The sequence below is a fragment of the Oratosquilla oratoria genome, chromosome 1, assembly GCF_046742065.1.
Source record: "Oratosquilla oratoria isolate Oo_2021 chromosome 1, ASM4674206v1, whole genome shotgun sequence".
Lineage (NCBI taxonomy): Eukaryota > Metazoa > Arthropoda > Malacostraca > Stomatopoda > Squillidae > Oratosquilla > Oratosquilla oratoria.
The window spans coordinates 115,217,851-115,230,350 of NC_134777.1; the positions used below are offsets into that span (position 1 = coordinate 115,217,851).

The 12,500-nt window shown below is 42.4% G+C and overlaps 1 protein-coding gene across 1 annotated transcript; it reads right to left on the minus strand.

Annotated features, from left to right (window-relative positions):
* Positions 1-2,407: 2,407 nt before the first annotated feature.
* Positions 2,408-3,850, minus strand: LOC143029580 (antileukoproteinase-like). The gene is made up of 3 exons (XM_076192271.1): positions 3,698-3,850; positions 2,940-3,123; positions 2,408-2,753 (listed from the first exon to the last, which is right to left on the minus strand). The coding sequence occupies exons 1-3, from the start codon at positions 3,848-3,850 to the stop codon at positions 2,590-2,592; spliced, it is 501 nt and encodes a 166-aa protein (XP_076048386.1). The 3' UTR covers positions 2,408-2,589.
* Between the last annotated feature and the right edge of the window lie 8,650 nt (positions 3,851-12,500).

The window sequence follows — 12,500 nt, forward strand, 5'->3', positions numbered from 1 at the left end:
TATTATTGTGATAGACATAATAATGTTAATTAAGATATGTTTCCATAATTACTAATTCCAACGGGTGACAATTATCAATACAGGAAATAATGGTGTGAGTATATTTAAGAAAACTAATTATTTAAGGCTTGACCTTGCTACACTCCGCCGTCGTGATGTGCGCCGTTGTTCTGGCGGCGTCTGCCCACGGGCCTCCACCCTGTTTTGACAGTGAAGCCCGGGTTCTGTCCACGTCTGCCCACCCGTCAGGACCTTCCTCGGATCCCCCGTCACCTGCTCCAACGACGGTAGCTGTGGTGGCGCCGACAAGTGCTGCTTCGACAGGTGTCTGAGAGAACACGTGTGCAAGGCCCCAGAACAACGCCCACCACACCCACCTCACCCACTCCCACCTCACCCGATGCCTTACTACTGATCGATTACCTTGACCCCTGTCCTTGTTATCCGTTGTTACTTGTAAGATTGTAGTTATTTATCGTTAATGTTAAATAAATGTAACTGTTTTTCCAAAGATGTTTTTCAAATCCGATATCTAAATATCAACTAGTGAGTCGCATGAGACGCAACTAGTTATGGTCATGTCCCAGAACGTGGAAAGGAGTTGACAGTAGTAGAATAGGGGGTGGATGAAGGTAATAATATCCTTGATGGCAATGGTACTGCATTCACCATATGCAAGGGAAAGGGAAAGGGTAATGAGCGAGATGTTCTTACAAACACGTCCAAGATAAGCATGGCGAGCGGAAGGCGGAATCAGACTCGTCAATCATGTAGTCATTCATCATAACAAACTTCCGTCGTGGCGTCACTCCCATGATCTGATGGGAGACGTACGGGGATAATTCCTCTCCTTTTCAGAAAGTTTCGTGTCAACTGACTCAACCGCTTTCTCATAATGATGCAAACAATAACAATGCAATAAAAAACAATAATGCAAACAAAGAGACCAGAATTAATATCTCACCCTCAAGATTCGTACTAGCGACGTGATTTTGAAAAGAAAAATAATCTCGCGACACTACTCCACATCTTTCATGGACAGTTGGCCTCATCCTCGGTCCCCTAGACCATAGGATCTCAAAGTGGGGCCCGTGGCAGTTTGACAGGGAGTCCGCGGGAACCATCAGGTAACATTGGTGGTATGTGTAACCGACAATGGTTGCGAATTCATAAGATGGACTTATTGCGGGCGAGATCAACTCCAAGCCGGAGTTTCTTCTATTTATTAAAGATAATCTGGGTAATTAACAACAGGCTATAATTGGGCCTTTTAAATAAAATACAGTAAGTGCCGGGCCTTGCCTCGGACACACCTGCATCTGGCAGGCATTTGACCTAGCCGGCTCTGATGTCTGGCAGGCTCTTGACCTGACCAGCTCTGGCGTTTTGGTTATATTAGGCATCGTTAATAAAGAGGGTTAGTGGGTTGTCGTAAGTGAATATATTAGTCTTGTATATTTAGGGATTGTGTTAGTTTCTATACATGGGGGTTTGTCGTATGGTTGGTGGGTATGGTTAGATCTGGTGTGTATGTGTTAGCTTATGGGTAATATAATTGGGGCAGGTATAATAAAGAGGGTTCAATAGGTTTCTCTGGTGACATTAGGCATCCTCGTGTGGCGATATCCTGTTTGTCTGAGTTAGTGCTGGTTTAGGCGCTGAGGTAAGGTACTTGTTCTGGGAAAGCAAAGTCAGCAAGAAGGGGGTGAGTGCCATGTCGCATGCATGTGGATCACGTGCGTGGTAGGTGATGGCTAAAAAATGTTACATATGTCAACCATCGGCAGTGTACTTACAGTGGCCGTCAGGAGAGTATGTATATTGATTGTTTCTGTAATTATATTTTCATTGTTAATTGTTATTTTGTGTTTTTTATGTCCCATTTTTGTGTCAATCAGCTTTGTAAGGGGATCCTCGATTTATTTTCTATCATAAAAGGGGTCCTTGGTTGCAAAAAAGCTTGAGAACCCCTGCCCTAGGCAACTGTAAATCAGAAGGTAAATTAGCAAATTTGGCTTCAACCCACACATAGAGAACATGTGGCGCTTTCAGTTTAAGTTAAAGGAAAGTCCCGGATAGGTTTTCCTTGATTGGTGGACAGTCATCAATCTCTTGTTAAACTCGAAGTGACCATAGTGGTCTACATCTCATTTACTTCGTTAACGAGATGATTTCTTAGGAACTTTATCAATGCGAATCCTAAAGCCTCGCAACCATTTATACTTTTTCTCTTGTCGTCTGAGACTAAACTTTCAGACTCGACATGGTCTCATTATTCTCCTTCATTCACAGTTCGAATAACAGGTAACACAGTATAGAATTAGGACGATCGATATTTATCTATAATTGATTCATACAAGATGTCAACAACAAGACCAAGCAACTGCCGTGATCTTGTAGTCAGTAAAATAATCTAGGATCATAAAAAAGCCAGTGACTTCTTCAATGGACGGACAGAGCTGTGCTGTGTCTTATTATCTATATTTGCACCAAATGTCTGCCAAGAGGCAAGTAAGAAGTCTCTCTGGAGTTGCTGCTGCCCCTTGAGTCTACTTGGACGAAATCCTCGATTCCACTTCGGCGAAGTTTTCAGTTATACTCGGCAGGCTTGCAGGTCTTGTGCTTGAGGCAGACGTCGGAGCAGCACTTGAGGCCCTCCGAGCAATCACTGTCGATGTAGCACTCATTCGGAGGACTAACTATACGATAGTCAGGGCATTCGGGCCGGATGGAGGGGCACTTCCCGGGCCGAACTGCCGAAGGAAAAATAAGAAAAGTGTTCTTAAGAGACAAACGGTGAGCATATCCTAAGAAGCTGGCTTTGCATAAGTACTGCCGAAACCTTTTGTTGCTCAACACGACTTTCCAGCATTAAAATCACACACTCATACACATGGCTTTAGTGGTATAGACAACAACGTATTGGAATTGGAACTTACTGTGGTCGCAGCAATTATAGTAATCGGTCACAGGGTCCTTGCAGAAGAATTTGCATGGTGGGATGGTGATGCCTGGAGGAAATCCACCAGGTGGGACGCGGTCCAGGCTGAGGCGCTGGTCTGGCGCCGGGCTGCTGGTGCCCAGGGCGAGTAGGACCACGAAGACGGAGGCACACAGGAGCATCTGCAACAAACCAGAAAGACATGAGAACCTTGTGGCATGAGTAACCCGTCCGTGCGAGAGTCTCTGAGGCCCCAGACTAGCCCTAGAACCAAAAGAGGTAATACTTCACGGTTTCCCTTCACCTCGAACCAGTTTTCCCGATATCTTAGAATCGGTGGTTTCTCTAGATGAATGGAATCGTCTGTCTCTGTGGACTGAGTAAAAGGCTCGACTCTGGAGGGTACAAAAACGTGCTCCAGATGAGGAAGCTCGTTAGGAGATGGGATGAAAAAACTTGGTTCCAAGCATATTTGAATTTCTCATGGTTCGAGACCAGTCTCTCTTCGAGGCCTGCTAAGCCAAGAGATGCCTTGCAAAAACTCATTCTGAGCAATTTCAAATAAACTTATTCGGTAAAGCAAAGGCTCCGGGTTCTAATCTCTGACCACTCTCCGTCAACTCTTTCACCGTCGAAAACAAACAAGACCTTTACTCCCTGGCTGTCGCGAGACAAAGTCACTCAAACTGAGGCAAGTCCATAACTACCCGTCCTCCCAGGACATGAAGACTAATAATTAATCACGTCTCGCCTTACCTCGAGCGAAGGTGGGTGAGCACGTCGACTTGAAGAGCCACGGACGAAGTTGGTCCCGGCGAACGGAGAGGGCCGCTTATAAAGGCGGCGCGGCACCGCCCCGAGCCAGGGACACTTTTCCCTGTTACCTTCGTGGAAGACAACTGTCGTCATTAATCCGTGTTCTTCCTTAGAAAGACTTTGCTTTTTCATGTAACTAAGAAATGTAAACCAACAGTTTGGTATATGATCTTATACAATGGATGTAAATACATTGATAACCGATACTTTGCCATGGCGACCAAGTACCTGTTCCATGCAAAGCCTTGCTACGTAATTCTAAAGGTAGATTAGAATATATTATATTTTCACCACCCAGTTACAATGTCGATGACGATACATTTCGTTGTAGTGAAACGTATGACCATTTTATTATGCAGCTGAAATGGGTACCCCGTGATGAACGACATTAAAGCGGCCGAGACCCACTGAGGCTGAGGCCCAACCATCAGCTGAATATGAGAGCATTTGTATATGTACGTATGTGTATATGTACATGAATAAGTATATGCATATGTATATTTATATGTGTATGTATATGTAAATTATATATATATATATATATATATATATATATGTTATGACCTTCCGTGAGGATATAAGGAAATATGTCTAGGAGGGGTTCGTACTTAGTGGCCTTGATGTGGGTAAGGCAAATCCAAACGGAAGTTAACATAAATAACTAATTTAATGTATAACAAAAAGCCAACAAAACAAATATAAGAACTTTACAACAACAAAATTAATCAATTGACAATTAATTCCTCAACCGAAAACCAAGTCATGAGAATATAGATTACGTGGTGACGCCACGGTACTAGAGCAAAAGCAATATGGGAGAGATAAAGTTACGCGTCGCTTCAGCCAACGAAAGTGCCCTCTCGCTCTAGGAGCCGGCAGGCATTATATACAGTTGGCGAGGACGGGAGGAAGGCGAAGGATGAGCCGGACAGAACTGGTTTTCACGTCCGTCGGCTTAGAGAGAGTAGATCCCATAAAGTATACAAGCAGTTTTTACCGTACATACGTAATTACCTAACAAGTACAGGATAACACAGATACAGATATTTTTAGATACATGGAGGATGGTGGGCCATCACAACGTATACAAGCAATTTACAGTACATACATAATTATCTTACAATTAAAGATTGACATACAGATACAGACATTTTATATACATGGAGGATGGTGGGCCATCACAATATATATATATGTATGTATATATATATATGTATATATATATGTATATATATATGTATATATATATATATTTGTATATTTCGGCAGCAGGTTTTCCTGTAGACAGGTTTCATTGAAGAAAATAGCAATTGATGCATTGATGATCTTCTTGTGTAGTTTCAATACGTCTAACTATAGACTTGGCTTCAGGAGGTAAGTTTGCTATCGCAGGTCCAAAGGACATGATTCAAACTCAGAAGGGAGAAGAGTAGCGTTTTACTGGAGCTTGACGTTTCGTACACTATGTACATTTTCAAAAGCAATGACAAAAGGTCAGAATACATAGACTTATATAGTAAAGGAGAGGATCATAGTGAACATAAAGAGAACCAATAGGAAATTGTGGTGTGAGGGAACTTATGGGAGAACAGAACGCTGTATATGGGTCAGCCAATCAGAGGCTTGGAACGATGCGTCTCGGAGGAGAGGTCATCCGTCGCGTATTAGGCTTCGGGCGAAGCACATCTCTCCTGGCGGACGGTATGACCATGAATTCCTGTGACTGAAGGTTCATGGTGGGCATGTTGGCTTGAATGAGGAGGGCCTCGAGGATCTGTAGCCGTCTTGTATCTTGAGCCTGTCCTATGATTTTAGTGTTTTCAGCCATGGTCTGTCTGGTAAGAATAGTGTTGTGGTGAGATTCTGTGTGTGTCTTAGGTGTACCATTTTGTAAGTGCAATGTAATTCTTCTAGAGAGTTTAGTAGTGCAGTATCCTATGTATGAAGAATGAAGGGACTCACAGTTCCCTTGTTTACAGGAGAATTCATACACTAGATGGCTGCGTTGCAACTCAGAAGGATTACCAACGAAGACTCGTTCTGCACCAGATCGAAGCCAAAAAGACGAGTATTGAAGAATTCCAGAACGAACTTGCTGAAGTTACGAAGAAATGGAGGGATTACTGCCTTCAAAATGAGACCCGGGATTACATCGACCAAGCCTTGGCGGAAGAACTGGAACACCATAAAAAAGTCGCTGAAAGGAGAAATTGCAACAAACTCATTCGCCTCAACAGGGGCCAACTTAAATTTCCGTCCCCTCCCACCGGGTATGTCAACCTTACGACTACAACTTTAACTAAGGACCAAGAAGAACTTCTGAACCTCGGCCTCAATTGTCACATCTTCTCTAAACCTCGCCCACTACAGAAACGTCTAGAAATCGAGGTCCTCATCGATGATATTCACCGACTCGCTAAGGAAGGAAAAATCTCCACCGATGAGAATATCCACACCGAACTTCTAAAAGAAGCACGGAGGAGGCGAGGCCATTGCCAAAGTAAACTCATCAACGTGAGGACCCTTCCATAACCATCCGCAGAGCAGACAAAGCCGACTTATATGTTTTGTTACCTTCTTCTGAGTACCTAGAGAAAATTGACTCCATCCTGAAAGACGAATCTAAATTCCTCGAGATATCAAGAAATCCGACAGAAGAAATTAAAAGAAGAGCCAACAAGATCATCGAGAAGGTTAATGCTAAGGCGGGCGGACTGAAGCTTCCCAAATTGGTAGGAGATTTTGGCCTTGGTTATTGTTACGGGAATGTAAAAATCCACAAGAATAACAATCCACTCAGACCCATAATCAGCCAGATCCCTACGCCTACTTATCAGATTGCTAAGAAATTAAACGAGTGGCTTACCCCATTTGTCCCAAAGGATTACACCTTGTCTTCTGCTGCTGATTTCCTCCATCTCCTCCACAACTCTAACGCCGACGGTGTGATCGCTTCGTTGGATGTAGAAAGTCTTTTTACGAACATAGACGTTGATCGTACCATCAACTTTATCATTGATGAGATCTACCCTGCAGAAGGTTCCCCAAAACTAGACATCCCTGAAACAGCCCTTAGGACCTTAGTGGAGATGTGTACGAAGGAAGCACCGTTCCTCTGCCCCCGTGAGAGAAAGTTCCGGCAAATTGATGGAGTAGCGATGGGTTCCCCTCTTGGGGTCCTTTTCGCTAATTTCTTCATGGGGATGGTGGAACGTGAAGTTTTCCGTATTTTAGACAAACCTGCTATTTACGCTAGATACATCGACGACATCTTTGTGAAAGTGGCAAAGGAAGAAGACCTCATCCCCCTCAGGGAAAAATTGCAAGCAGTTTCCGGGATCAATTTTACAATCGAGTCCAGTACCGACGGTAAACTTCCTTTCCTTGATGTACTCGTAGCACAGAACCAGGCACATTTCAACACTTCCGTATACACCAAACCCACCAACCCGGGCCCGTGTCTTAATGGGAAAAGCGAGTGCCCCCAACGCTTTAAAGACTCCACCATCAGTGCTTACATCAGAAGGGCTCTCACGCACTGCAACAGTTGGAAAAGTGCTAATCTAGAAATTGAAAGAGCCACACAAGGGCTCTCACGCACTGCAACGGTTGGAAAAGTGCTAATCTAGAAATTGAAAGAGCCACACAAGTATTAGTAAATAATGGCTATTCCAACCAAGACATTTCCAAGGTCATTAAAAGGCAAATCAACAAATGGTACGACCAAGCTCCAGTCCTCCCCAATTCAGGCCAAAACATCAAATTATTCTACAAATCCCACATGACTACAGAGTACAAAACTGAAGAGAAAATCATCAGGCAAATCATCAAACGTCATGTCAAACCTGCCAATCCTGTCGACCGGGTGGACTTCGTCATCTACTACAAAAACAAGAAAACTTCGAATTTCCTACTAAAGAATAACCCTTCCCCCGCTCCTTCTGAGTTGCAACGCAGCCATCTAGTGTATGAATTCTCCTGTAAACAAGGGAACTGTGAGTCCCTTCATTCTTCATACATAGGATACTGCACTACTAAACTCTCTAGAAGAATTACATTGCACTTACAAAATGGTACACCTAAGACACACACAGAATCTCACCACAACACTATTCTTACCAGACAGACCATGGCTGAAAACACTAAAATCATAGGACAGGCTCAAGATACAAGACGGCTACAGATCCTCGAGGCCCTCCTCATTCAAGCCAACATGCCCACCATGAACCTTCAGTCACAGGAATTCATGGTCATACCGTCCGCCAGGAGAGATGTGCTTCGCCCGAAGCCTAATACGCGACTGATGACCTCTACTCCGAGACGCATCGTTCCAAGCCTCTGATTGGCTGACCCATATACGGCGTTCTGTTCTCCCATAGGTTCCCTCACACCACAATTTCCTATTGGTTCTCTTTATGTTCACTATGATCCTCTCCTTTACTATATAAGTCTATGTATTCTGACCTTTTGTCATTGCTTTTGAAAATGTACATAGTGTACGAAACGTCAAGCTCCAGTAAAACGCTACTCTTCTCCCTTCTGAGTTTGAATCATGTCCTTTGGACCTGCGATAGCAAACTTACCTCCTGAAGCCAAGTCTATAGTTAGACGTATTGAAACTCTACACAAGAAGATCATCAATGCATCAATATATATATATATATATATATATATATATATATATATATATATATATGTATATATATATACATACACATGTACCAAGGTTTTCCCCTTACAAGGGAAGTAGCCAAAAAAGAAAAAGGCATAAAAACCATTTCCACCTATTCCATCTCTAAATACACTCCATTCCCCTCCACCCTCCACCCTCCCTCTTATCTTGGCACCTCCTGGATGACGGGTCATCCCTGCACCTTGTCCACTATACATATATATATGTTGGTATAGCCAGGTAGGATATTTTCTTGGAGGCATTCGAGGTTGAAAGCTATAGCACGATCTGCTTTATCTATCTTGTTCAAAATTTCGATGATTTTCGGAGAGTTTTTTTCAATAGTACTGTTACGTCCATAGAAAAAATCAGAAGTGGGAAAAATAATTTGTGCATTGTACGTCCGTCAAAAGGTCACGGTACGATCAGTTGTCCCGTTTCCCCCCGTCCCCGGCATCGACTTGGACGAGTGTTTGTTACAAAGGATTACAAAGGCGGAGCATGCCGACAGGAGACCTTTTGATCCATATCTATGTCGGATGCAAAAAAAACAAAAAAAATCATATTAATAATAAATAAAAACTATAATAATGTAAATAACAAATAAAATACATAAATAAATGCATAGGTATAGTTAAAATAATAAACAAACAGGTAAATAGTAAATGATAATAAATTGACATATAACTAATAATAAATGAAAATCAGACAGACAAATTATAACAAAACAAAAACAAATAATATAACATAAATCATAATCATTACAGCATCTTACAGCTTCGAACTGAACTACATTGCACTACCTGTGCAGGAAGTTTATTCCATTCATTAACTACACGGTTGGCAAAGTTGTTTCTACCTACTTCCAAATTGAATCTATTTCCGGACAGTTTGAGACCATTGTTTCTTGTCTGATTCTCATTCAATGTGAAAATTTTGTCACTTTTGATGTTGTCAATTCCCTTTAAAATCTTAAAGACCTGTATCAAGTCACCTCTGAGTCTACGCTTTTTTAGGGAAAACAGATTGTGTGGGGGGGAGGGGGTAGAAGGTGTGTGGGCGGCATTTTTTTTTTTTTTTTTTTTTCAAAGTTCGGGAGTGAAGAATCACTCCCACGGGCTTTGTTTGAGCCCGTGTGGTGGTGTTTATGTAAGACACACCTTGTAGAGAGGAGGTGGAATAGTATAGCTAGTCAGAGGGTGATAGGGGGCAGTAGAAAAGAGAAGCTGCGGCTTCTAGAGCGGCGGTGGACGCTCTAGCAGCTGACAAAGCTCATAGGGGCTTTGGAGGCGGCAGAGGCGGCTCACAATACCTTCAGGGGGAGCCGGTGGTCCTCGTCTGAGGAAAGAGGTGGCGGGGCAATCGCTCAGGTAGTGGTGGAGGTCGGCATTTTCTTCACGGTAATGATAAGGTCGTCTTCTTTCTAACTGGCATTGGTCAAAGAGTCGCCCAATAGTGGGTTATACGCAGTTAGAGGGAGGGACAAGTTAAGTATTCTGTCGCCAAGTCATCACTTCACAATAGTCATGCCAAATAAATCAACGGACGCAGGGACCAAGGGAGACGCACGAGTCTGTAAGTCAATATTGCTTTAGTATGTGATGTCATTTCTATACGAATTTTTGTGATGTGATTATGTACTTGATGTCAAATTTATGATGTGGGAGTTGCGACTCAACGCATTGGTTGTTATTTACGCATATTTGTCGTTATTTACGCATATTCGTTGTTATTGGTTGGTATTTATGTATATTTGTAGTTTGTACAAATTTGTTACAATAAAAGCATTCTTTTTGGAATGACCTGCAGTCAGCGTCAACTCGGAACTTCGTTTTAATCCCTGCGTATCCTAAGGAGAACCAACAGTCAGTCGACAAATACAACAATAATAATAATAATACACATATACACACGTATAATCTGTGTCTTCACAGCAAGGGAATATCGTAAAAGATCATACCTGTGTGCGGGGAGGACAGGAAAATATATGCTTATAAACGATTTTAAACTTGTCAATCATCTCTTCAGATGATGTACTCCTGTTCTAGTATGTTAACACATAATAGTGAAGGAGCTTCTCTGTGAGAGAAGGATTAAAGAAACTCCAATTCCCTCGGGACTTTTTTTTTTTTTTTTTTTTTTTGCACCGGAATACAAGAAGGGCATATTTCATAATTAGGAGCACTGTGTATAAATTAATTCATAAATTGAAAATTTAGCTATGCAGAATATTAGTACAAATATTTATATATATTCACATATTATTGTGATAGTCATAAAAATGTTAATTAAGATATGCTTCCATAATTACTACTTCCAACGGGTGACAATTATCAATACAGGAAATAATGGTGTGCGTATATCAAAGAAAACTAAGAATACACCAGAAAAGAAATAGATCAAGTTGTCGTCCTTTCTATGAAATTGCAAGTCTGGTGAGAAAAAACATCATTAGGTAATGGATTCCTATTTCGAAAAAGTTCCCCAATATCATTTTTCAAAAACAGTTCATAGAAAGGTTTTAAAAAATTAAGATATGAACAAAGAAGTTAGTGTCGTGGAGTGGAATGAATAAATTCAACTGCAGGAGTGGTAATGAGGCCAGGTGCAGAGATAAAAAATAAAATAAAATGGACACATTGGACAGTGTGCATTTGTTGGAGTATTAATACCACAGTCATGCAAACATATAAGGAACACAAGGACCTTGAAGACTCGGTTCTTGGTCCTCACACACAAATACAATAATCTCTTCCTCACATGATGTTTTGATTGAGAGTTCCACGAACAGCATGATTGGTTGTTCCGTCTCGTACAACTGTGCAGATGACGTTTAGGCACTGGATTTGAAAAATCGTTTTTGGAAAACAGTGACTTTATTTAATATTTGCTCCAATCATAAGTTACAAGGAGTAACAAGAATGAGAGACGAGGTCATCTATCAGTGTTGGGGCACTTGTTGGCGCCGCCGCAGTTGCCGTCGTAGGAGCAGATGACGGGGAGTCCGAAGACCCTGATGGGCGGGCAGAAGAGTCGCTGGGGGGGACAGAACCCGGGCTTGACTGTCAACAGAAAAGAAAGGTTATCAGACAGAATCAAAGATTTACGTACATCTCATGTCACAGACCATATCAACCTCACCATATTTTTCCTATCCGTGTTTATTCTGGGTGTGATACTCACACTCAATTGGTCCTGTGGTTTTGCTGCTTTCTTTGCAGCAATTGGTTTCCCTATCGGCCGTCTCGCACCCGTTGCTACAGATGCGGAGGCCACCAGGACAATGGTGCACATCACGATGGTGGAGTACATCATCTGATGTGAGAAATAGCTTCATAAGACATGTTGAAAAAATGATATATAGATAATACATATTCGTATCCACAGTGTCACCCAGTGCTGTGATGACAGTAGCTACTGTAACACAACAAATGTGTTTTGCTACATGTAATGGTGATTTAACAGGTGAGGTAGAGTATCTGTGAGACTTTCTTTGATTCATTCTCAGATACGAAAGTTATGTACAAAGAGAGGTCAGGGAGAGGGTTTCCCTACCTCTACTGACTAGGTCCTTGACCTAGGCAGTTCTCCTGCCAGGTACTTGACTTGGGCAGTCCCTAGTGCCAGGTTCGTGACCTAGGCACTCCCAATGCCGGGCCTTGACCTCGGCAATCCTATCTCTGACGGCGCAGCCGGCGGTAATAAAGGGGGAGGGGTAAGGTTTTGTGGGTTGCTGTAGGTGAGATGTGTTATTCATCAAATATAGCCATGGGTATTAGTTCAGTTATATAGGGGTTAGTTGTATGGTTGGTGGGCGTGGCTACATGTGGTGTATATATATTAAGTTACGGTAATGTAATTGGGGTCGGTATAAGAAAGGGTTCAATAGGTCTGTCTGGTGACATTAGGTATCTCTTGTGGTGACACTGCGGGGGCGTCCTGTTGTTATCTTACTATGCACTGAGTCAAGTGTTTTGAGATTAGGAAATCGGTGAGGTTGGCAAGATTGGAGGTCTTGCCAAAGACGAGTACCATGTTGCATGTGTGTGCATCACGTGGGTGGTTGGTGAT

Bases quoted from the DNA above. Each gene is read 5' to 3' on its own strand.
- LOC143029580 (XM_076192271.1), bottom strand. From the start codon at position 3,850: ATGACGACAGTTGTCTTCCACGAAGGTAACAGGGAAAAGTGTCCCTGG. The intron at 3,124-3,697 runs GTAAGGCGAGAC...GGTTTGTTGCAG, and splicing joins CTCACCCACCTTCGCTCGAG to ATGCTCCTGTGTGCCTCCGT. The intron at 2,754-2,939 runs GTAAGTTCCAAT...TTCCTTCGGCAG, and splicing joins CTATAATTGCTGCGACCACA to TTCGGCCCGGGAAGTGCCCC.